This window comes from Macaca fascicularis, chromosome 9, assembly GCF_037993035.2.
Source record: "Macaca fascicularis isolate 582-1 chromosome 9, T2T-MFA8v1.1".
NCBI lineage: Eukaryota > Metazoa > Chordata > Mammalia > Primates > Cercopithecidae > Macaca > Macaca fascicularis.
In genome coordinates, this window is record NC_088383.1 from 18,317,343 (window position 1) to 18,344,024 (window position 26,682).

Sequence of the window (26,682 nt, forward strand, 5' to 3'; positions counted from 1 at the left end):
CCTAATAAATTTCATTTTCCTCTTTCAAAAATTGTTATTTATTCTCCCTTCTTCTCCAACCTCCCATATCCCCACCAACACACTCACTCTCCGCTGATGACCTCACTTCATACTTTATTAAGAAAAAAGAAGCCTGCAGAGGAGCAACACTTTCATACTCTTCCCACTGTATCTAAACATCTCTAAGTTTCTGTGCCAGTCTTAGTCCGCTTGGGCTGCCATAACAAAATAGCACAAAATGAGTGGCTTAAACAACAGAAATTTTTCATCTCACATTCTGGAGGCTCAAAATCCAGCATCACAGTGTTGGCTTGGTTGGTACCTGGTAAGGGCTCTCTTCCTGGCTTGCAGACAGCTGCCTGCTGGCTGGGTCCTCACATAGTCTTTTCTTGGTGCATGCATGAGGGAGAGAGTGCTGGTGTCTCTTCTTCTTACAAAGACACCAGCCCTATCAAATTAAGGGCTACCTCTATGACCTCATTTAAATAGAATTATCTCCCTAAAGACCTTATCTTCTAATATAGTCACATTTGGGACCAGGACCTCAACATGAATTTTGGGGAGACAGAATTCGGTCCTTAATAGTGCCTGTGTTTTTCATCTTACCATATGTTACAATAGAAAAAAATGTCCCTGCTCTCATCAAAAATCAGTAGCCTCCAGTATGCTCTGGCCCCTGCCCGTCTCACCTTCTTAACATCACTGACCTCCTCATCTCTTCCTTCTCTTACATAACTAGGGTTATCCTTCTTACAAGCACACAAACACGCTCCTCCCTTGACTCCATAATCCCTCTCCATCTCCCAACTCATTTTTCTACCTCCCTGTAAGTACCAGTACTCTAACAAATTATCTGAAATTACTGCTTCCCCTTCCTCAACAATTTATTCACTCATTAGAAGACTTAAAACTGGCTAATGTAGCTTCTGAGGCTCAGAAAATGAAAGCCCAAAATATGACACTTTGGACTTCAAACTGAGAGCACGTGGACAGCAGCAAATGCAGAGAAGGGCTTTCCCCAAAGGTCCCTCCCTACCTAAACACTGGGTTCTCCTAAGATACTCAGTCATTGTCAATAACTTCCCCGGGGTATCTCATCCACTGGGAGAAGACTGAAGAATATCCCAGGAAAAGAAGACCAGAATTAATGCCATACCAGGAGCCCAGATGGGCTTTGTCTCAGACTACCATCTGTTCTTCAGGTCCATTCATCTTCCCTAAAACTCACTTACTCCTCCTCTAAATTGTCTGCATCCCACCCTTCCCTCTCCCTGTGAAGAAGGGTATATAAGCTTCTAAATGCCATTGGGTCATTGGGCACTCAGCTTCCTGGGATGCATGCGTACACATAATATACATGTTAGCCTTTTCTCTTGTTAAGTGATCTATTAGTTTATTTCTCAGACTCAACTATCGAACATCCAGAATGGAAAGAAAGGGATCTCTCACCCCAACATGGATCATCTCAAGCTCATCAACAGCCCCCATGTTCCAAATTCAATAGACGCCTCACTTATCTTTTTCTTTTTTGAGACAGAATCTTGCTCTGTCACCCAGGCTAGAGTGCAGTGGCATGATATCAGCTCACTGCAACCTCCACCTCCTGGGTTTATGTGATTCTGCCGCCTCAGCCTCCCGAGTAGCTGGGATTACAGGTATGCCACCACGCTCAGCTAATTTTTGTATTTTTAGTAGAGACAGGGTCTCACCATGTTGCCCAAGCTGGTCTTGAACTTGTGACCTCAAGTGATCCACCTGCCTGAGCCTCCCAAAGTGCTGGGATTACAGACGTGAGCCACTGCACTGGGCCTCACTTATCTTATTCGATCTTTCAAGAACACCTTACCCAGTCAACCACTCTCTTCCCTGAAAACTACACCACACTCTCCTGGTTTTCTTTCTGCATCCCTGACTGCTCCTTCTGCCTCTCCTTTGTTGGCTTCTGCTCCTCTTTCAAGCCTCTAAATGTGGGAATACCCTGGAACTTGCTCCTAGATCCTCTTTTCTTCTCCAGCTGTCTCCAGAGCTAAGTGAGCTCATTTCACTCTCTGGCTTTGAGTCCTATCTCTCTGGCGATGACACCCAGATTGATATGTGCAGCTCTGACCTCTCCCTTGAGCTCCAGACTCATTTATATGGTCAAAATGCCCATCTGACATTTCCAACTGGACGTCTAATAGTCTTGTCAAATGTAGCATATCCAAAACACAACCTTTGACTTTCTTCTCTCTTTTCCAGTCTTCCCCATTTCTGTGGATGGTAATGAACTGCTGAAGCCAAACATTTATCATTCTGATTCCTCTCCTTCTCTTCTCTCCTATACCCTTGTGTGTGAGCCAAAGATTTATTTATTCATTTCTTGCATTTGAAGTACTCTTCGATAACATCCTTGGCCTGAGACTCCTTTCCATAGTCCTTAATTACTACACAACTGCAACCAACCACTTTACGGGGTTTCCCCTCTCTGTCAATTTTACAGAGGCCTACCCATTCTCCTAGTTTCTTGTTGTCATCAACCTTAATTAGGTTGATCTGATGTTCAGCACAAAGGGCCTCCACCAACTTGACATACATAGGCTCATCACAGTTGGATGCAAGCACACAAAGATGGGCTTGGCGCTTGTCTAAGGCTTTGGCAGCTTCGCGAATTCCACGTGCTAGGCCATCGTGGATGAGGGCGGTCTTCAGCACCTCTTGTAAAGCAGTATTAACGTCCATTACACCTCCAGCAGCAGTGCCTTCCTCGGCCATGGCGGTGGGTTACGGGTGAAGCGGTATCTTGAACGCACCCAAGCCTCCGCCTCCGCGCGACTCCGCGGCGGCAGGGAAAGAGCTACCCAGGCTTTTGACGATTCAGCCTTAAATCCATCTACTTCTCTTTATCAGTACTTCTACTGCCCTCATTCAAGGTACATCAGCTCTTGTCTGGATGGAAGCCATGGCCCCATAAGTAGTGTTTGTGCTTCGATTGCCTGACTGCCATACATTCTCTATGCAGCTATCAGAGTACTATTTTAAAAACTTAAATCATACTTGTCATACATGACATATTGTCATGCCCTTGCTCAGAACCCTTCTGAGGCTTCACTAATTATTAGAATAAAGCTCAAATCTTCACCAAGGCATGCATCCTACAACATAACCTGACTTAGTAGATCTATTTCCTCCTTTGCTGTCTGTATTGGTCCATTTGCATTGCTATAAATAAATGCCTGAGACTGGGTAGTTTATCAGGAAAAGAGGTTTATTTGGCTCACAGTTCTGCAGGCTGTAAACAAAGCATCGTGCCAGCATCTGCTTCTGGTGAGGGACTCAGGAAGCTTATAATCATGGCAGGAGGTAAAGGAGAGCCAGCACATCACATGGGTAGAGAAAGAGAGAGAGAGAGGAGACAGTGCCAGGCTTTTTGAAATAACCAGATCTTGTGTGAACTCAAAGAATAAGAACTCACTCATTACTGCTAAGACATTCATGAGGGATCTGCCCCCGTGACCCAAACACCTCCCACGAGGCCCACTTCTAACACTGAAGCTCACATTTCAACATGAGATTTGGAGGGGACAAACATCTAAACCCTATCACCCTACATGATCCATTCTTTCTGCTTCTCAAATATGCCAGGTTCAGGGCTGCTGTTCCCTCTGCCTTGAATGTTCTTGTTCATCCTTCAGGTCTTAACTCAAATGTCAGCCCGTCAGAGTGACTTTTGCTGCTCCCTATGGAAAGCTCGTTCCCACCCCACCCTCAGCATTTATTTCTACTTCTTTCCTACCACTTAGCGCTATGAGCTCCAGGAGGGCAGGCTTTTGTCTGGCATGCCCCCTGCACCTTCTCCAGCACCAAACACAGACCTGGCACAAAATGAATGTTCACTGAAAGAATGAAATTGATCTCAGACTCTCCACCCAGCTCCAGGCTGCCAAAATAAGCCCCTAATTGCCTTCCCTGCTTCTCCTTTTGTTCCTGCCCCATCTGTCTCCTAGGGAGACCTGTCTCAGCTAGACCAGTCCTGGGCTCTTCACACATCAGAGTTAGAGGGTTGACAGGGAATTAATAGAAGATAGAACCTGAAAGGCTTAGGAGGGGAAAGACTTGGAGAAATCCGTTGTCAGTCAAAAATAATAAAGTACAGAGGTGTATGTGAGGAGGTAGGGGAGGGAGTGCAGGAAGGGGAAAGAAATCTGTATAGTCCAGGTGTAAGTAAGAAAGTTCTTTCAGCATTTGTCAAACTTGAGTTTGGGAAAGGGTGTGGGAGATAAATAACTGAGAAGAGTAAATGGGATTGTAGCACAGGTGAGGATTCTGAATTAGGGCCACTCTGTCACCCAGGCTGGAGTATAGCAGTGTGATCAAAGCTCACTGCAGCCTGGAGCTCCTAGGCTCAAGCAGCCCTCCCACCTCAGCCTGCCAGGTAGCTGGGACTACAGGATGTGCCACCAAAGTCAGCTAATTTTTTTTGTATTTTTTTGCAGATATGGGGTCTTGCTATGTTGCCCAGGCTGGTCTCAAGCTCCTGAGCTCAAGTGATTCTCCTAAAGTGTTGGGATTACAGGCTTGTGCCACCATGTGCAGCCCGGAACCCTGTTTATGTACTTTAAGAAGAAGGAAAATAAGGACGCAATTTTTTTTTTTTTTCTGGCATGTTGAGTTGTGTTTTCTGAAATACTAGCCTGGGCTGAATGCCAGGGGCCTGTGATTTCAACAAGGTTACATACATATGAGAAAACTGAAGCTCTGGGTGGTCATAGGACATGACCACTGTCATTCGGCTGATGGATGACAAAAGGAGGATTCAAACCCATGGCTTTTACCTACAGGGCCCTTATTGTTATAAGCGTTCTCCTTGCTTCCCTCCAAAGCAAGAAATGAGGTTAGCCAGACATGTGGCCTCCAATTGTTATCATTTTCCTTTCTAATTGTTTACAATAATTTAAGTCAAGTTGGCCAGGAGCAGTGGCTCATGCCTGTAATCCCAGCACTTTGGGAGGCCGAGGCAGGTGAATCACCTGAGGTCAGGAGTTTGGGACCAGCATGGCCAACATGGCGAAACCGCGTCTCTACTAAAAATACAAAAATCAGCCAAGCGTGGTGGCAGGCACCTGTAATCCCAGCTACTGGGGAAGCTAAGGCAGGAGAAGTGCTTGAACCTGGGAGGCAGAGGTTGCAGTGAGCTGAGATTGTGCCACTGCCCTCCAGCCTGGGCAATAAGAGTGAGGCTCCATCTCAAAAAATAAATTAAAAAATGTAAGTCACTCTCACCAATTTTTGGTTTCCAAAATATATCTTTATCCTCCCTTTACATATCAAAATAACATGTTTCCTTTGTCATTTTCTATCACCTCTCCTCTTCTCTGTGATTCATTAATGATCACCAGTAATAAGTATCAAATTATACGTGTAAACAACCTTTAGTACCAGACTGTAATTTGTCTCCATCTGGAGAATGAAATTTGCTTAAAATGACTGGAGGGGCTGGGTGCAGTGGCTCACACCTGTAATCCCAGCACTTTGGGAGGCCAAGGCAGGAAGATTGCTTGAGCCCAGGAGCTTGAGACCAGCCTGGGCAACATGGTGAGACTTAATCTATACAAAAAATTTAAAAATTAGCTGGGTGTGGCGGTGTGCGCCTGTGGTCCCAGCTACTTGGGAGGCTGAGGTGGGAGGATGGCTTGAGCTTGGGAGGATGAGTCTGCAGTGAATCATGTTTGTGCCACTGTACTCCAGCCTGGGCAACAGAGCAAGACTCTGTCTCAAAACAACAAACAAAAACAAAAAAACTCAAAAAAAAAAAAGAAAAAAAACGACCGGAAGATTTCTGACTAACTCCACACAGCGGCGTTTCCATTCCCTCCTTTATGGCTAGATGTTTCCGGTATGAAGATCATTGTCTCTGAAAAGGAAGTCATAGACAGAAGAAAAAAGGAGCCGTTCTGATTTCCCCACCCTCGGGGAACAATATTCAATCTGCTGCAAACAATGAGTATCATATCCCTTTCTTGTTTTTGTTTAAAACATGGCTATCAAAAAACATTGGAGGTTCTTGTATTCCTTAGCTTTTTTCCTACAATCTTCTTACAACTTCACAGCCATTGTTTTGCACACATTTTTCTTACACACACTTTATTTTTCCACCTACCCTTTCTGACTCTGATGTCATGCAGTCATGCTAATTTGAAAGATGCTTTCCTATTTTTTCATTTGCATTTATATCATCAGAATTTCCTTAAAAAATTTTTCCACTTGGTGGAGGCTTAAATAGACACATGTTTTCCAAATAGATAAGAAGGAGGTTTTTAAAATGATAACCATGATATAGTTAACTTTTTAAAAAAATTATTACCTCAAAGACGAAAGACTCTAAAGTGCCTTATAAAAGAGCTAGTGCACGTTTTTGTTATGGTGAAAGTCATGTGAATATTTGCATTGCATGTGATCATACTCAAAAACTCTATAAGGATCATCTAGAGACTAGATACTGATGCATACCCCCTGGGGCTGATTTAGGCACCATGAAATAGTTGATAACACCTGCACAGAACCTCTGTACCAAATGGTAGCCAACAGTTACTTTAATCATAAGCCTGATAATGTACTACTTCATGGCAAATAGACCTTAATAATTCTACTCCTCTCTTGCTGCCAACCCTGTACTGAACAGTGAGAATACATTGTGTGCATGCCACCCAGGCCCTCTATTTTCATCCTGCCAGCTACTGGGAGTTTTGTCTACTGATGGCCCCCACTGGATCCTTCCCACGCAGGTGTCCTCTGTGAAAGGAACTGTCTCTTCCAAGGTGACACCTTGTATTGGTGTCACACTGCTATAAAGAATGACCTGAGACTGGGTAATTTATAAAGAAAAGAGGTTTAATTGACTCACAGTTCCACCTGACGGGGGAGGCCTCAGGAAACTTACGGTCATGGCGGAAGGCAAAGGGAAAGCCGGCGTGTCTTCTAACAGGGCAGCAGAAGACAGAGAGCAAAGGGGGAAGTGCCCACACTTTTAAACCATCAGATCTCATGAGAACTCAGTCATGAGAACAGAACACGAGAACAGCAAGGGGGAAATCCAACCCCGTGATCAATCACATCCCACCAGGCCCCTCCCCTGATACATGGGGATGACAGTTTGACAAGAGATTTGGGTGGGGACACAGAGCCAAACCACCTCACAGCTCCTGAGAGGCAGCCACGTCATGACCGACTGATGCCTAGCCCCTTACCTGGGGTGGAACACAACTGGGGAGGGCCATGGTAGCCTCAAGCCCCCTATGGAACTGGCTGAGTCCTCTGCTGCAACTGTATTAGACTCTATCTGTCTTCTCCCGCTACTTAGTCCTGTTTCCCTCATGGGCATTGTTCCTGAGAGCACTTCCTAATAAGTGTCCTATATACAAATCTGTATCCCAGAGTGTGTTGCCCAGGAAATTCAATTTACAACAGTTCATAATACAAAAGAAATTGTATAGTATGTAGTTTAATTGACCTGTGCTTCTAACAGGCATGCAAAAAAATTGTGTACATAAATTGCCCAATTAACTAGCCCTGAATGAGTGTGATCTTAGAATTAAAAGGATGCATACAAATTAGAACAGATCTTAAACTTAATTTTTTTTTAAGACTGGTCTTGCTCTGTTGTTCAGGCTAGAGTGCAATGGCGCAATCAGTTCACTGCTGCCTCAACCTCCTGGGATCAAGGGATCCTCCTGCCTCAGCCTCCCCACTAGCTGGGACTACAGGAGTGTGCCACCACGCCCTTCTAATTTAAAAAAAAAAAAAAAAAAGGTTGTAGAGATGGGGTTTTACTCTGGTATCCAGGCTGGTCTCAAACTCCTGAACTCAAGTCATCGTCCCTCTTTGGCTTCACAAAGTGCTGGGATAATAGGCAGGTGCCACTGTGCCTGGCCTTTAATTTTATTTCCTCTTGATGACAACATTTTCCATGGGTACGCAGCCATCCAAGTAAAAAGGAAACAAGTAGAGAAGAATAAAGATTCTGCAAGTGTTTGCTTTATACAGCCCTTTTCAGAATGCATTATAGACTATACTGTAGATTTTATTTATTATAATATAGAATTTATAATTTCATACATAAAGGTAATTTCAATCCTAAATCTGTGTCAATAAAGTAGAACGCCTAACAGTGACATTAGGTCACTCTTTCACTTTTAATCAAGAGGACAATCTTTAAGCCAATAGAAACAGTCTTTAATCACGCTAAAAGAGAAAAAAAACCTGAATATTGAAGAGCAAAATAAATTTAAAAATCTTTAGGGAAAAGCTTACATTTGAAAGAGTCAACTGTTCTAAAACATTTATGAAATACCATTTTTGATGTGCAAAATAATGAATTTATTCCCTGGTCCACATTTTTGCCTGAAGCACCACTCCCCACCCCACAAGTAATTAAGAGTTATTTTATGGGACAAGAGTTAGCCAGTCATATCCAATTACTGTGAATCAGAAAGACAAAATTTATATATCCTTTTCTGTCCTCCCATAATACTGATCTTCTCTTTACCAAATGGTAGCCAACAGCTACTTTAATCATAAGCCTGATAATGTACTACTTCATGGCAAATAGACCTTAATAATTCTACTTCTCTCTTGCTGCCAACCCTGTACTGAACAGTGAGAATACATTGACATTGTCATGGTTCATGACACATTGATTAATCAGGTAATACACATTCTAAACACTTAGTGAAACGGACTGTAAAAAAACTATTTTACTGACTCTGAGGGGTAACAATTTGTCTTCTTCTACTTTAATGACGATACTGTGTCTCTGTCTTTACAGTCAATGATACTTAAAATTACCTGGAATGACTGGGTTTCACTGATTCAGCATCACTTAAAAGTCAACTGAATTTTGCTAAAATTTCCAAAAAATAAACAAGAAATACCGAACAATTTTCAGCATGCTAAGAGATAGAGAAGCGAGTGATAGAAAGGATAGAAATTATTGAACAATACGTTCTACATAGGATGATGCACAATGCTAATTTCACTTTGAATACAGCCAACTGGAAAATGATGAAAATCCCGTTCAGTGTAACAGGAAATAAATGTGCATGGGTGCAATTTTTGATAGAATAGTGTTGCCATTCATTTGGCTGCACCAGAGCCAAGGAGACACTCAGGGAGTGCTTGGTAACAAAAAATACGGACCTGATAAATTATGCAGCCAAATTAGCAAGTAATTAGACAGAAACATTGAAACTGCACCAGAAACAGCAGCTATCCCAGAAATTCCAAACATTTGCTAAAACAAATAAGTGGAAGCTTGTGAAATTCACTATATTTACAATTGCTCACTCCTGTCTTCGAAATCCTAATAATTTCCTTGGGGGGGAACTTCTGGAATCCCCCAGAGTTGATTTCCTTGTCATATGTTTTCGTAGCATCCTATTTTCATTTCCTGCACATAACTTAATATTCCTGGGATTCAGTAATTTATGCTTCCCTCCTCCAACTAGCTCCATGAGTCTAGAAACCTCATGTCTGTTTGGTTCTTTGCATGTCTAGTGCAGTGTGGGCTACATTACAGGTGCTCCAAATATACTTTTTAATAAATTAATAATCTTCTCACACACTAGCAGTTCTCTTTCCAGTCTTTTCTGGGTTGTTACTTGCATTGTCTCTAGATGCTCTTCCTTTCTCTTCCACTACCACTATGGTGAGAATACAATAGCAGACAGCATCCCTGGAACAACATGACATCTACAGAAAAGGGGCATGCCTCTCCCACCCCTTTGTACTCTGTACACCAAAATAGATCACTTGTTCCAGTGCAGTAAGGCATCCCTGATGGGCCCCAAAATACATAGGCAATAATCTCACAGGAATCTTACATCTCTGTCTGAAATTATCTTCAGAACCACACAACATATATTTTACTAGGTGCTCTGTAGATAACCAAAGTGATGCAGAAACCACACACGTTCATCCAGTGCCTACCACGTGCCAGTTATTGCAAAATTACCCCACATCAAGGACAGACAGATAGCAAATCTCCCTTGAATCCTTCTGTCCAGCTATGGTCACGCTCACACTTTCTAACATTCCCCCTGCAGCAACATTCTCTCCGTCACCCCACCTGATGCCTTAACTGCCTTACGTTTGACCTTTATAACATTATTTCCAAATTCTTTTTTTTTGAGATGCAGTCTCACCCTGTTGCCCAGGCTGGAGTATAGTGGCACAAGCTCAGCTCACTGCAGCCTCCTCCTCCCAGGTTCAAGCAATTCTTGTGCCTCAGCTTCCTGAGTAGCTGGGATTACAGGAGCACACCACCATGCCCAGCTAAATTTTGTATATGTAGTAGGAATGAGGGTTCAACATTTTGGACAGGCTGCTCTCAAACTCCTGACCTCAGGTGATCCGCCCTCCTTGGCCTCCCAAAGTGCTGGGATTACAGGCGTGAGCCACCGTGCCTGGCCTATTTCCAAGTTCTGTTGTTGCATCCTTTGTCGTTGTAACAGACACCATATTTCAATCCTGCCTGTGCCCCCACACAGTGTGTGAGTGTATGAGCGTGAGTGTATGTGTGTAAGCCTGCCATCTATTAATGTGTTCATTTAAAGATTGTGCTCTGATTGTCAATGATAAAAGAAGACAAACCGTATTTTCATTATACAGGATATTTCCACAGGTCTAATATGAGGTTTCTTCTCACTCCATTTATTCATACCTATTTCATTATCTCCCTGTTTTACTTGCAGCTGTGCCCATCAACCACTAATTATTTTTCCTTTAGGAAGAAATAATACGTAACATCATCAATTTTTTCTTTTGAGACAGAGTCTTACTCTGTCACCCAGGCTGGAGTGCAGTGGCACAATCTCAGCTCCCTGCAACCTCTGCCTCCCAGGTTCAAGCGATTCTCCTGAGTAGCTGGGATTACAGGCACACCTGGCTAATTTTTGTATTTTTTTGGTAGAGACGGGGTTTCCCCATGTTGTCCAGGCTGATCTTAAACTTCTGGCCTCAAGTGATTCTCCCACCTCAGCCTCCCCAAATGCTGGGATTACAGACATGAGCCACCACGCCCAACCACCCATCAATGTTAACTCTAAAAAAATTGCTTCATCTTACCACCAGCTATTTGGGACTCAAAATTGAACTAATAACCTAGGAATATTCTATAAAGTAAAAATGACTTTCAGAAATTACAAACATATATGTATATCATATATACATATATATTTACATATACACACACATCTTTAGTAGCAGGATATGCTTACAAGCACACATATAGTTGTATCCGTTTGGGTTGTCCCAAAAGCCGACCACAAGACAAGGATTGAAATGTAAGTAGGTTGACTGGGCATGGTGGCTCACACCTGTAACCCCAGCACTTTGGGAGGCCAAGGGGGGTGGTTCACCTGAGATCAGGAGTTGGTGAAACCCTGTCTCTACTAAAAATACAAAAATTAGCTGGGCATGGTGGTGCGCCTGTAATCCCAGCTACTCGGGAGGCTGAGGTGGGAGAAATGCTTGAACCTGGGAGGCGGAGGCTGCAGTGGGCCGAGATCGTGCCCCTGCACTCCAGCCTAGGCAGCAGGGCAAGACCCTGTCTCAAAAAAAGAAAGAAAGAAAGAAAGAGAGAGGAAGGAAGGAAGGAAGGAAGGAAGGAAGGAAGGAAGGAAGGAAGGAAGGAAGGAAGGAAGGAAGGAAGGAAGGAAGGAAGGAGAAAGAAAAGAAAGTAGGTTGTTTAGGAGATAATCGCAGGTAAAATGGGAGGGGAGCAGGAGGGTGAGATACGGTGGTATAAGGCCTAAAATTAAGATCCGATATTATGCATGCCTTGACATCTGGGAAAACCTGTGAGGGCCTCAAATACAAGTTCCCATCCCCACTCTTTTTCCACAGATAAGGTACCCTAGTCAAGCCATCCTCCTTATCACAGGAACCAGTCACAGTTCCTGCTTATCTCTGAGTAGTGGGGTTCAGTTGCCTGCCACCCTGTGGCATTATTCAAACAAGACAGTCACATCCTCCCACAGGCACTAGGGGAAGCTCCATCCTGCTGATACTACAAAACCAGCCTCCCACAGCCCCTGCTTCTTCACTCTGTTCCCAAGTGCTGGTGACCCTGTGTGGTACACGATGTCCTCTTCTGCCCTGCAGTGAGCATATGGGACTAATACATTGCCATCGAAATCCTTATCCAGTGTTGGGTGTCATGTGTCTGGGCATCCCCATAATCCTGGGGTGATGGGGTGAGAATCCCCCTTTACCAATGGGGTGACCAGGAGGCAATTAAAACAGATACATAAGAAAATGCATGTCATAAAATGCATGCTGTCAAGCAAGTTTTTACATGGTTAACTGAGAAACTGCAGCAAAAAAAAAAAAAAAAAAAAAAATGGTCTGGAGAGTTCTGGGAGCCAGTGGAGAACCAGCTTCAGAGATACCCAAGTGGGAAAAACAGCTGGCGTTTTTAAAAGCCAACACTTGTCAGTCATTGATTGAAGTCTGCTTCCAGGGACATTAATTCTCCCACATCTCAAGGAAAGTGATTCAGCCAGCCAGAGAAAGCCCTCAAGCAAAGAAATGTTCAGGCTGGCAAGTGGAAGTTGACCTGCAAGCACTTTCATTGTAAGACCTGAGGGGCTATGAGCTGAGCCTGGCTGCTACAGTGTGAGAGAGTGGTGGTCTTTTAGATCAAAATCCTGCCCCTTCTTGATATTTTCCATAAAATTCATGGATCTACCAGCAGAAAGACTTCATCTTTTGGTACAGAAAAAGTTCTATGCATGGTGCCTGGCACAGTGGCTCATGCCTCTAATCCCAGGACTTTGGGAGGCCAAGGTGGGCGGATCACTTGAGGCCAGGAGTTCAAGACCAGCCTGGCCAACATAGTGAAACCCTGTCTCTCCTAAAAATACCAAAATTATCCAGGCATGGTGGTATGCACCTGTAGTCCCAGCTACTTGGGAGGTTGAGACAGGAGTATAGCTTGAACCCGGAGGCAGAGGTTGCAATGAACTGAGATCGTGCCACTGCCCTCCAGCCTGGGCGACAGAGCAAGACTGTGTCTCAAAAAAAAAAAAAAAAACACAAAAAAAAGTTATATGCATGAAAGGGGGAAAGGGGGATAAAGAAAAAACAGGGAAAAATGTTAAATGCCACGGTCTGATGATAAAAGATACTTCTAATTCCTCTCTAACCTTCAGCACTGAGGAATGAGAGTTCTCAGACGTTAGCATATATCAAAGTCATTAGGAGGGACTGGATTTCAACTGGAGGGTCTCTCATTAAGTCTTCTGGGGTGAGATCTGAGAATCTGTATTTCTAACAAGTTCCCTGGTGCTGCCAATGCTGCTGGTCTGGGGACCACACTTGGCGCTAGGCCAAGGTTCTACAACCAAAGGTTTTCAAACGTAGAGCGAAGGAGACCTGATGGAGCTGGGATGGGGATATGATAGAGTCAGAATGATTCCGGAAGAGGTCTCTTCAAAGTCCGCTGCACCATCACAGCATGAGCCGAAGCCATAGAACAATCAGCAGCTTTGTCTTTGCTGCCTCGCAGTTAGAGAGGAGAAGGTGGTGGGATTTCCATCTATAGATCAAGATCAAGGAGACAGTCAAGTGAAAACAAGAACTTGAGGATGGCAGCTGAATGTGAATTCAGCCAAAGTCCTGATATACATGGACATTCTTCTCTAGGGACAGGATGACAAGGGGTTTCCAAAAAAGACAGTATTGAGAACTGAAGTCACTCAGTCTCGCAGAGGCAATCATTGGACACTTGTCTATTGATAAGGGGATGCCTTGCACGTCATCCTTTATTCCTGAAGGAGCAGGAGCAATGGCCTATCGGAAATCTCCAGGTATCTTGGATTTATGGAAACACACTTGCTGATGAAAAGAGGACAGCCCTGACTAGCACTTTCTCTTTTTGCCTCTGAGTTCGAGTAGGCAAGAAGTACACGAGTCCTTCTGTTTGTATGAAGAAAAAGAAACAAGATCGTCGTGTTTATTGTCAGAGCATTTTGAGACATTGTTTTGACTTCATTTTAAGCCCTATTAACTTCTAGTATTATCCCTAGCAGATTTCCTCACTAAAGTGAGTGACCAAATCTCCCTCAATTTATTTAAATGCTATCACATAAAACTTGAACACGTATTCCATAGGTTGCTGTGATGATAAGCAGATAATATGTGCGAAGCACCCAGCTGGTTGTGTCCTGGTGCAGCCGCCATCGGCCCTTCCCCTCCCCTCCCCACACTCTGTCCTCCTCCTTAGTTGTCTTGCTGATGGCTTCCTGTCTGTAGAGTACATTACAAACCCTAATACTTTCATTCATTCACTGATGTAGCAAATGCTTATTTTTATTTGATATATGACCCTCCATAAATCCTGGAGATACAAAACTGATGGGTAGTTCCTGCTGTTGCATTGTTCTCAATCTACCTAAGAAGTGGGTAAATAGAGTCAGTTGACACTGGCGTGATACTGACTTATGTGGAGAAACACACAGGGAGAAAGTTAGAGACAGGAGAGGCCATTGGAAGGGCTTCCCAAGGAAAGGAGCCACTGAGCTGTGTCTCCAGGGAGGAGCTAAGCAACCAGCTAGGTAGAGGAGGAGGCGGCCAAGCAGAAGGAACAGCAAGTAAAAGTGTGCAGAGGCCAGAGAGAAGAAGGTGTCTGAATTGATAGAAAAGGGGACAGGAAGGTGAAGAGCAGCACCAAGAAGCAGAGGACAGCCACAGAGCTGGCATCATGGGAGTCCAAGGAGAAAACCAGTGTGACGTGGAAGGCGTGGTCAAATTCGAGGAAGCAAGTAATACAAGGATAGACCTGTTGGCTACGATGCCAACCATCTCAGCAGAAAGCCTGCTGGGAGAACAGTAGGTGGGGCAGAAGTCAGTCCGTGATAACCTGAGAAATGAATGGGGGTTGAACGCTGTCAACATGTTATATGGCTTTTGTGGCCTGAGCTGCACCGCCACACCCCCTTCCTGTTGTGTGGGGGGATTCATGATGATATTAGTAGCACATACGGTAAGTGCGATCTGGGGTTTCATTTAACATCTTGTGTTTTATTCGGTTGTGCCCCCTCCTCCTGTTGGTTTATATCTAGTATTAGTAGATAGATCTCTTTAAAACTTGGCTTCGTATTTTGGACTACATCAATTACCCTTAGAATTTATGATCACTTATTCATTTATACTGCCAGTTTTTCACTTTAGGGATATAATAGATCATCACCACGACTAACCCCACCACCAACACCCCCACATACTCCTCAGTACTTTTTCTACCTTTTATTTCTATTTTTCTTTTCTGTTTTCGAGGCAAGGTGTCACTCTGTTGCCCAGGCTGGAGTGCAGTGGCATGAAATCAGCTTTTCTTTTACTTGCTGTTCCTTCTGCTTGGCCGCCTCTTCCTCTACCTGGATAGTTGCTTAGCTCTTCCCTGGAGACACAGCTCAGCGGCTTCTTTCCTCGAGCCCTTCCAACTGCCTCTCCTCCCTCTCACTTTCTCCCTGTGTGTTTTTCCCTGTGTGCCCATGAAATCTGCAACCTCCACCTCCCGGGCTCAGGTGATCCTGTCACCTCACCCTCCTGAGAATAGCTGGGACTACAGATGCGTGCCACCATGCTCAGCTAATTCTTGCATCTTGTGTAGAGACGGGGTCTCACTATGTGCTCAGGCTCGTCTTGAACTCCTAGGCTCAAGTGATCTGAACACCTCAGACTCCCAGAGTGCCAGGATTACAGGCATGAGCCACCATGCCTGGCCTTACTTTTTCAACTTCTATTTGTACTTCACATTTTACCATTTGGCGCTTCATTTAGCATCTGGTACCTTTTTTCTATAGCATCCCTTCTCTTCCAAATATTTATATTCTTTGTTAAAATTTTTTTATTTCAATAGTTTTTGGGGTACAAGTGTTTTTTTGTTACATGGATGAATTGTGCGTGGTGAATTCTGAGATTTTAGTGCGCCCATCACCCGAGTAGTGTACATTGTACCTATGTGTAGTTTTTTTATCTCTAGCGCTCCTCCAGTCTTCCCCCTTCTGAGTCTCTAAAGACCATTATATCCACTCTGTATGCCTCTGCATACTCATAGCTTAGCTCCCATTTATAAGTGAGGATATACAGTTTTTGGTTTTCTACTCCTGTGTTACTTCACTAAGAATAATGGCCTCCAGCTCCATCCAAGTTGCTCCAAAAGACATTATTTTGTTCCTTCTTATGGCTGAGTAGTTTTCCATGGTGTATACACACCACATTTTCTTTATCGATTCATTGGATGGGCACTTACGTTAGTTCCACATCTTTGCAATTGTGAATTGTGCTACTATAAACATACGTGTGCTTGTGTATTTTTCATATAGACTTCTTTTCCTTTGGCTAGATACCTGATAGTGGGATTGCTGGATTGAATGGTAGATCCACTTTTAGTGGAATCTTCATGCTGTTTTCCATAAAAGCTGTACTAATTTGCATTCCCACCAGCAGTGTCTAAGTATTCCCTTTTCCCCACATCCTCGCCAACATCTGTTGTTTTTGACTTTTTAATAATGGTTGTTTTTTGCCAGTGTAAGGTGGTATCTCACTGTGGTTTTAACTTGCATCTCTCTGATGATTAGTGGTGTCAAGCAGTTTTTCCTATGTTTGTTGGCCATTTGTATGTCTTGAGAATTGTCTATTCACATCCTTTGCTCACTTTTTGATGGGATTATTTTTCTCTTGCTGATTTGTTTGAGTTCCTTGTAGATTCTGGATTCTAGCCCTTTGACAGATGCATAGTTTGCAAATATTTTCTCCCATTCTGTGGGTTGTCTATTTACTCTGCTGATTATTCCTTTTACATTCTTATTAAGGTTACATGAAAGACTTGCTCAGTGTGATCAGGGGCTCCCTCTTGTGGCAGACAGTGGCCCAAAGCCATTCCCAAACCCCTTTCCTTTGCCTGCCTTCAATACACAGGCTCCTAAGCGAGACATTTATCTTTCTAGACTTCCAGAAGCCAAGGCTGAGCATGTAACACTTATGGCTAAAAAGATTTAGGCAGAAATCTTTGAGTAGGGATTTCCTTTTCAACTACAAAGGCAAAGCCTCATTAGGAAAAAGCCCTTTGCTCTCCTCCTTTTCTTTCCTTCTCAACTGTGAAGCAGACTGCCCCAAGGGCTGCCACCTTTGGCCGACATGAGGATGAGAATCAGCCGCTGAGGACGGCTGGAAGGCACCCGAGGATCAGGTAGCTCCCACCCTGAGATGGAGGGTAAGGGAAAGAAAGTCAGGGCAGGTCTTTTGAACCACATTTGTAACATTTATATAAAAGATATTTCTTCACAGTGCTGTTTTAAAGGTATTTTAAGCACATCATTTCAAAGTGTGACCGAAATAATGATATACCGATTCGAAAGCAGTTATTTTAGTGAATAAAAGTTTCGTTTTAAAGGGGGGGGGGAAGGGTGTGAGTGTAATATAGATTTATTTGGATTTCTGAAAAATATAGCCCAACCAGGCTATGGTAGAAAAAGCATTAACTGTTAGAACAACAACGCAGAGCCCGCTGCAAAAACAAGGGAAGAATTCAGAAAGCCAGCATGAGATCCTCTCTGTCCTAAAAACAACCCTGCAGGAAGGCGTCCTGGGTTCAAGTCCCAAGTTGTACACCTACTAGCTGTGTGACCTTAGGCAAATCACTGCAGTTTCTCTGTGCCTCATGGTCTTCTTTTGGGGGGGGGGGGTGGAAGGAATTTGCCCAACAAATAGTCAGTTTCTACTATTTGCCATCAGTATTCCAGGCACAACTGTAAATGAAACAGACAAACATCTTTGTCCACATGGAGCTCGCTGCCTAGTGGGAGGAGATAGATAAGAACAAGTACTGTGAAATATATGTGGTGTCATATGATGAAAAGTGGTACAGGAAAAAATAGGGCAAAGAAAGAGGAAACAGAGAGTAGGTTTAAGAGTGGAGTCTGAAAGGAGAGACAGAAAACCGGAAGCCGGAAGCGCAAAACCGGAAGCCAGAAGCCGAAAACCGGAAGCAGGAAGTAGACTAAGTGGGTATCTGGGGGATGCTCATGAAAGAGCCTTGGTCCAGGCAGAGAACACTGTTGGAGACAAGGTGCCAGAGCATACCATGTTCTAGAAATAGCTGGAAGTTCCATGCAGCGGGAACACAGTGAGCAAGGAGAATTGAAAGAGATGAAGTCAGAGAAGCAGTGGGGACCAGATTTTTTAATGACTCACCAGCCTGGGAAAGGACTTCGGCCTTCGCTGAGTGAACCGAGGAGTCACTGGAGGAGAGCGACAGGACGGAGTATGTATTTAAAAGGACCACTCAGCGTGCTGTTTTGAGAATAGATTCTGGAAGAGGACACTAGTTCTGAGGCAATTACAACAATCCGAGCAGACAAGAGGAGAAGTTCCTTTCCACCCCACAGATTTGCTGTGATGTAATGTGTATGAATGTGAATTTCAAGAGACTGCCTGCGTTTATGATACATTATTATTGCCAGTTTATGACCTTTATGCTAAAAACATGCTAGCAGGAAAAAATACAGCCAACAAATGCAGTTGCATATGAGCTCACAGACGATGATAAACACACTTTTCAGCTTTACAAAGAGTTGACGCCACATTGGTGTCTGATTTAGATCCTACTTAATGGCTCAAGGAAACAGATGAGTGAGACCTGTTAAAGCAAACTAAATATGGCCTGAGGACTCTGTACTTCTATATTAGGGTCCTTGTGGAAGAACTGTAACCTAGCTTAATAGTCAGACAAGATTGAAGAGCTAACTTAGAAGTATGTGCCTGTAACAACAGCTGAGTCTTGGCCAATTCCAGCAGCCGTACTTCAACCACTCATAGACTGCTAAGTGTTCAAACTGTGTTCAAATAAGACAGACACTAACTTGTAACCACCCCAGTTTTTCTGTACCTCAATGTCAACTTCTATGTGTCACTTCCTTGGTTTTTGTTGTTGTTGTTTGTTTTTTGTTTTGTTTTTGTATATAAATTTGCTCTGACAATGAGGCATCTCTGGAGTCTCTCTGAATCTGCTGTGATTCTGGGGGCTGCCCGATTCATGAATTGTTTGTTGCTCAATTAAACTCCTTTAATTTAATTTGGCTGAAGTTTCTCTAATAACAGACCAATGACAGGTCACATCCCAACTTCTCTGGCTTCTTTATGTGACTCAGGAAACTAATGAACATTTTAAATCTGGGGGAAAAAAATAACCTGTACCTTTCCTCAACAGGGCAATAACACATTTTTATATCAGCTTGTTAAACACACGTGACACATCTATATCAAGTTGCTACTCACACACACACCCTTGCTTAAATAATTGTTAAACACCTGTGGTCCAAAAAAATAATCACAGGGCATCACTAATTCATTTGCCAGATTAAAGATCTAAGATACAGCTTTAATATCCAACCATTGGTAATCAAAGAAATTCCAATTAAAACAGAGATACCATTTTTGCCCATCAAACTAACAAAAATATAAACATAATAATACTTAATGTTTATGATAGACCCCCAACTGATCAGAAACAGATGCTGGGCCCATGGTAGGCACTTCGCCTGTGCAGACACCCGCTCAACCAGGTATCCACCTCTGGAGTCCCTGGAAGGAGGGCCAGGGGCTGGGGGCAGAGCACCCGGGACTCGGGGCTGCAGCCCTCTCGGCACTTTAATAACTGGTATGGCCATCCTGGCTGAATATCAGCTCTGCCTCACTGCAGCCCCAGTCATCTCTCCAAATTACAGACTTCATCAGGTCATCCACCTGAAAAGCCTTCAATAAAGTCCCAAAACCTGTGAGATAATGCCTGAATTATTTAGCAAGGAGTGCCCCTTTGTTTTGTAGCCCCACTATCTACTTTTCCAGCCTTACATTCACCTGTCTTCAACGCATATCCTGGGACCCAGCCATCCCGAGAGATTTTTCTGCTTCACAAACCCATCTTGTTCTTATATCCTTAAGCCTTTAGATGTGGTGCCAAGGTCTTTTATCCTTCTTACCTGCTCAAGGAATTTCTACTTATCCTTCAAGACTCAAAACAGGCACTTGTACCTGTTTAGCCTCCCCTGGCTTCTCTCCCCTGGGCTACCCCCTCTTCATGCCTAGACATATTTCAAGGACAGCATTTATGCAGAATGGTCATGACACATGCTGCTTCCCACCCTCTAGATGAGGGACTCCTTGGGAGCAGGGACATATGCTTTCTTGGGACGGTGTCCACAGATTCTGAAACTCCGGCTGACCAGAGCAGAGTCTCAGAAAATCTTCAAAGATTCGACAACTGATGTGCTTTGCCACAAACACTACAGAGCTGGACCTAGCACCTGCCTTCCTAAGGAAAGAAGGATGTTTTTACCCAATCAAATTAGGTACCACCTGCATATCCACCCTGTTGGTACCCAGGCTCTAAGATAAGAGCACAGGTTTCCTGCAGCATAAATATCCACTGAACGGATGAATGAAGCCATTAATAACCTTTTGACTGTGTGCTGGAGTCAGTACTGTGCTGAGAAGAATATTTTCAAAAGAAAAGAAAATCATCTTTTTGAGTGAGTCGGGATAGAATCTTTGGATATAAATTCATTCTTTTCTTAGGGGACTTGCTCTTAATGAAACTCAAGGTGAATGAGGTGGATGTGCTTATTCCTCGGACCTTCCTGAAAGTACAGTACAATCCCACAAATATAGCCTGAACCTGTGTCTGTAGGTGTTGGGAGGACACACACACACACACACACACACACACACACACACACACACGGGAAAGGGAAACTGAATTGGTTAACTGCAACTTGGGTAAAGTAAATAATGAGGCCTCAGTGCACGTTCACTGCCATGGTTTATAGTTTCTCTTGTGCCACGAGAGGGCAACTTTCTGGAGGTGGCCACCAGAACACCAGCTTCCACCTTTAAGGCTGGGCACAGACTCTCCGACCCACCCACACAGACTGGGGCAGCTCCAAGCTCCCAGATTCAGCAAGGACTCCCATGCTGAGAAAGCTCTCCAGGTTATTTTCAAAAATGGCCTGGGGCCTGAGTTACACCCAGGGGGATGCCGGCCCCTGGAAAGCCCCCTGAAGCTGACCTCTCCATGCCTGGCTTATTCTGCATTCCTTGCTGCTGCTGCTTATCTGAATTCATTAAGTTTGACTTTATAATCTGAAGAGATTCAAAGATCTGAGCTGGTCTCTTTCCTCTCAGTATGGTATGTGGCGTCTAGGCCAAATTCTATCACCTCCAGGTCTCCCCAAGGCCCTCTGTCTCCAAAAGCCTATCACATGTGCTCACCTCCTTCTTCCAAATCCCCTAAATGTCCAGAAAGCTCGATCTCCATTTCCTATGAGACACACTGCAACTTATCTCTGTTTCACCATCTGGAGCCTAATTCCCATGAGGGCAAAGACCATGAGGAGCACAGGCTTCAGCTTTGTGGCCTGGGACAAGTTGCTGGCCTCTCTGTGTCGTGGCTTCTCCTTTGGTGAAATGAGAATATTACCAGTTCTACATAATAACGTTGTGGTGAGAATTAAATGAAATCATACAAAGCTGCTGAAACCTGGCACTTAGTATCAGTTGAATAATTGCTAAACTTCCTTGGTTCTATTGAGCTTGACATAATGTCTTTGTGTAAGCCCCACACATCACAGGGACTCCCATTTGGGTGACTTTCTCTATCTTAAACAAACAGCATTTCAGCCCTGACTTGAACTGCTTATAAAATGGAGGGCAATGCAAGAAATCTGAATATTAACGGAAAATTTTGCCCATTCTGTCTGTGTCTCACCTCAAGATATTTTTGATAACAATGTGGATTGCCTAACGAGACTTCTTAAAAGTTGGTGCTCTTCAAAAATTGTTACATCCTCTCATATCATATCCAACAACAAAACTTTACTTCTGTGAAAGCTGATTATGTGAATTGGGTGATTCTTGCCATACCCAAATAAAACAAAGTCTGGGGACCAGCGGGGGGAAAGCACTCTGCACATAGCACCTGCTTCAAAAATTACCCACAAACCCAGCTACCAAAACAATGTGCTGTAACCCTAAGATGAGTTTTACTTAGCAGCTGCTGGAATCACCTGCTGCAACTCTAACACTAGTTTTACTTACCACCGTCACTCACCAGTCAGAGCTTGCCAGCTCCCAAAACCTTCTATAGTGCCAATGAGCTTTCTTTCTAAACAATACATAACACTTCTCTTACTGATAAAACTCCAGTATGGTTTGGCTGTGTCCCCAACCGCATCTCATCTTTAATTCCCGCGTGTTGTGGGAGGGTCCCGGGGGGAGGTAATTGAATTAATAGCAGGTCTTTCATATGCTATTCTCATGATAGTGAATAAGTCTCACGAGATCTGATGGTTTTATAAAGGGCAGTTTTCCTGCACAAGCCCTCTTCCCTTGTCTGCCACCCTGTGAGATATGCCTTTTACCTTCCACCACGATTGTGAGGCCTTTCCAGCCACGTGGAACTGTGAGTACATTAAACCTCTTTCTTTTGTAAATTGCCCAGTCTCAGGTATGTCTTTATTAGCAGCATGAAAACTAATACAAACTCCCAACCTTCTCTTTGTCCTTCAGGCATACCCAAGACCACTCCATCTGTGTGTATACCCCAAATTGCAATTCTGTGATTCCCAAATAAAACATTTCACTTAGGCCGGGCGCGGTGGCTCACTCCTGTAATCCCAGCACTTTGGGAGGCCAAGGCGGGCGGACCACTAGGTCAGGAGATCGAGACCATCCTGGTGAACACGGTGAAACCCCATCTCTCCTAAAAATACAAAAAAGTTAGCCGGGCGTTGTGGTGGGTGCCTGTAGTCCCAGCTACTCAGGAGGCTGAGGCAGGAGAATGGCGTGAACGCAGGAGGCAGAGGTTGCGGTGTGTGGACATCGCTCCACTGCACTCCAGCCTTGGCAACAAAGCAAGGCTCCGTCTCAAAAAAAATATAATAATAAATAAATAACCATTTCACTTACAGATTCATCTCTCTCTCTCTCTCTCTCTCTCTCATACGTATTTCATATATATTTGAGGGAGGGTCTCTCTCTGTTGCCTCAGGCTGGAGTGCAGTGGCACAGTCACAGCTCACTGCAGCCTTGAACTCCTGGACTCAAGCAATTCTTCTGCCTCAACCTCCCGAGTAATTGGGACTACACATGTGCCATCACACTCAGCTAATTTTATTTTATTTTTTAATTTTTAGTTTGTAGAGACATGGTCTCACTATGTTACCCAGGCTGGTCATGAACACTTGGCCTCAAATCCTCTTGGCTTGGCCTCCCAAAGTAGTGGGATTACAGGTGTGAGCCACCATGCCTGGACCATCTCTATATTTCACTTTGATTTCAGCATACTTGGTGTCAGAAGTGGAGTCTGAAGCAGACTCACCTTGGAGAGATCAACAACAGGCCCCGGAACTATGGCTTGTGGTACTCACATTCAGGCCCCTTGGACCTTTCTTTTCTTTTATTTTATTTTCTTCTTTCTTTCTTTCTTTTCTTTCTTCTTTCTTTCTCTCTTTCTTTCTTTCTCTCTCTTTCTTTCTTTCTTTCTTTCCTTCTCTTTCTTTTCTTTCTTTCTTTCTCTCTTTCGGTCTTTCTCCTTCCCTTCCTTCCTTCCCCTCCCTTCCTTCTCTTCCTTCCCTTCATTCCTTTCCCTCCCTTCCCTGCCTTCCCTCCCTTTCTTTCTTTCTCTCTTCCTTTCTTCCTTTCTCTCTTCTGTCACCCAGGCTTGAGTGCAGTGGCCCAACCTCAGCTCACTGCAATCTCTGTCCCCCGTGTTCAAGCGATTCTTCTGCCTCAGCCTCCTGAGTAGCTGGGCACCACCATACCCGGCTGATTTTTTGTATTTTTAGTAGAGATGGGGTTTCACCATATTGGCCAGGCTGGTCTTGAACTCCTGACCTTGTGATTCACCCACCTCGGCCTCCCAAAGTGCTGGGAATACAGGTGTGAGCCACCATGCCTGGCCATGCCCCCCTGTTTCTGTAGGTTGCCTCTTTTCCCGCCTGGTGAGTCTCTCTTGGATTAAACTCTCTTATTTTGTTTTATTTTATTTTATTTTATTATTTTACTGAGCTTGATTTTATTTGGGAATTGGTTATGAGAGGTCTTTCCCCCTCTGGTTATGAGATCTCCTGTTTAGAAAGGGGTTTTTTTCCCCTCCTGGTTACAGAGACTTTTCCCCACTGGAGAAGAGTTATCCTCTTTCTTGATAAGTATGTACTTTATACTCCACTTCATTTGCATACCTTGAGTTTAATTTGGCTTTTGTGTATTTGGCATTAAACCGAATCACCTAGATAAATTTATTTACAAATGGGCTCTCAAAATTCAAAGGCATGCCAGTATAGCTCCTGCTCTGGGGCCCCAGCTGGTAACATATACAAACATTATGGAGATCATTCAAAGAGTCTGTTTTTCTGAAAACTAAACTAAAAAAAAAAAATCACACCTATAAAATCATACAGTCCAAATAGGACACATATCTCAATTGGTATCTCAAGGCTCCAAAACACATTCAGGACTCACAGACTGCCTCTGAGCTAGCTGAGCCTTTCCAGTCCAAAGCCTTTCCCTTCCCTTCCTACACCTCCTCCTCTTTATCTTTCTCTAAGCTAAGCTCTCTTTCTCCAAAACTCCTCAGCTATTCTGTCTTACTGACTATTTAAGTAAAGACACTTGGAAACCAGAAGATAACAAAGAAAATCATTTTGACCTTTGTGGTACTTATTAAAAGCAAAAGATGAAATTCCCATGTAAAAGACACTTCCTCTGTACTAAAAGGAAAGGCAAACTCTTATCTTTGAGGAAAAGGGATTGAGACCAAGAGAATACTGCACAGGCCTTGTTAGAATAACTCTTACCTTTTGAGTCTCTTCACATAATTCAGTCACATTTTCAGAGTTAACAATTCTTTATTCAATGCAGTGTGTTGGTCACTGACTCAAACTGCCTTACCCTAAAGGTGCTTCACAGCCTCCATAAGATGACATATTATGGCAAATACAAAAGACAAACCACCTTCCAAACTACAACTTTTTACAGTTTTACGGTTTCTACTTAATTTCAAGTTGAAAATGCTATCTTCTTCATTTAAAATGATAATTTCATTTCTTGAGGAAGAATTTTCCTCTTCCAGCTTTTCAGATTCATATCTCAAGTTTTAGGTATTCAGCTTTTTATACATCTCACTACATATGATTTACAGGTCATGCATTATTACGTTCTGGGCTTCTTCCTCCTGTCTCTTCGGGGTTTGTTTTGTTTTGTTTTTTGTTTTTGGAGGTGGGGATGGAGCCTGTCTGTGTTGCCCAGACTGGAGTGCAGTGATGCAATCTCGACTCACTGCAACCTCCGCTTCCTGTGTTCAAGTGTTTCTTGTGCCTCAGCCTCCTGAGTAGCTGGAATTAGAGGCACCCACCAACACACCCTGCTAATTTTTGTACTTTTAGTGGAGACAGGGTTTTGCCATGTTGGCCAGGCTGGTCTCAAACTCCTGACCTCAGGTGATCCACCCTCTTCGGCCTCAGCAAACTGCTGGGATTACAGGTGTGAGCCACCATGCCCAGCCTATGTTTAACTTTTTATGAAACTGCCAAACTCTTTTCCAAAGTAGTTGCACTTGGACCTCCACGAATGTCTGATTTAGTGCCAGCAATCTCTAAGCCTCATCTCCCCGCTGTGTCTGTCGCCTCCTGCACAATCCTAACAAGGCTCACTTTACCCCCACTACCGATGTGTCGATTTAGCGACTCCCAGGCCAACTGCACGTGAAGAAGAGGAATCACTACCAGGCATGCTGAGGTTATCTCCCAGGAGGAAATGGCTCATTATAAATCATTAGAGCAATAAAATATCCATGCAGCTGTTCCTGCAAAGTGCATGAACATAAATGGAGGTATTTTCAATTGTACAACAAAGATTCAACACTCCCTTGAACTATGTGGATCTTCCAACAAGGAAAGGAAGATCTCAAATAAACTCCCAGTGCCAACAATCTTAAACCGGATGCCGGCTCTGGCTTCACTCCATTACAGCAGTTTGAATGGGGGATAACTATGGGATTCAGGATGACAATGCCCATGGCTTTCGTAACTATAAGCAATAGGAAATTACTCCACAACTCCTGGAGGCAAAGGGATACTGATTTTTAATCACTTTTTTAATAGTTTATCAACTCAATAGTTTCTCAAATGTAATTTGTTTTTTGTTTTGTTTTATTGTTTTTTTGTTTTTTTGTTTTTTTTTTTGAGACTGATTCTTGCTCTGTCACCCAGGCTGGAGTGCAGTGGTGTGATCTCAGCTCACTTTCACCATGTTGGCCAGGCAGGTCTCAAACTCCTGACCTCAAGTGATCCACCTGCCCCGGCCTCCCAGAGTGCTGGGATTACAGGTGTGAGCCACCATGCCAGGCCTCAAATGTAATTTGTAATAGTTTCTCAAATGTAAAACTTTGCCTCAAGGTCTTAGGGCTATCCATAGATTCATAAGGAGTAAACAAAACTCCTGTGCACTGCACCGGCTATTCAATCTCCCTGTTCTAAAACTTCTTATCCTCCTCTAACCCTAACCCAGAACTTCCTCCCTAAGTGAGTAATAAACCTTTCTGTGATCCCACTAAAGAACCACTGTCAGGAGCTTTGGCAGTAGAAGCTAACC

At 43.7% G+C, this 26,682-nt stretch overlaps 2 protein-coding genes across 3 annotated transcripts in view; both read right to left on the minus strand.

The window, feature by feature from the left end:
• The window catches only part of ST8SIA6 (ST8 alpha-N-acetyl-neuraminide alpha-2,8-sialyltransferase 6), a 131,696-nt gene that overhangs the window by 91,061 nt on the left and 13,953 nt on the right, over nucleotides 1-26,682 (minus strand). The gene's annotated exons all lie outside the window — the stretch shown is intronic.
• LOC102126208 (small ribosomal subunit protein eS12-like) lies at nucleotides 2,326-2,834 on the minus strand. Its single transcript, XM_045399643.2, has one exon. It carries the CDS (start codon nucleotides 2,749-2,751, stop codon nucleotides 2,353-2,355), a length of 399 nt encoding a protein of 132 aa, XP_045255578.2. The 5' UTR covers nucleotides 2,752-2,834; the 3' UTR covers nucleotides 2,326-2,352.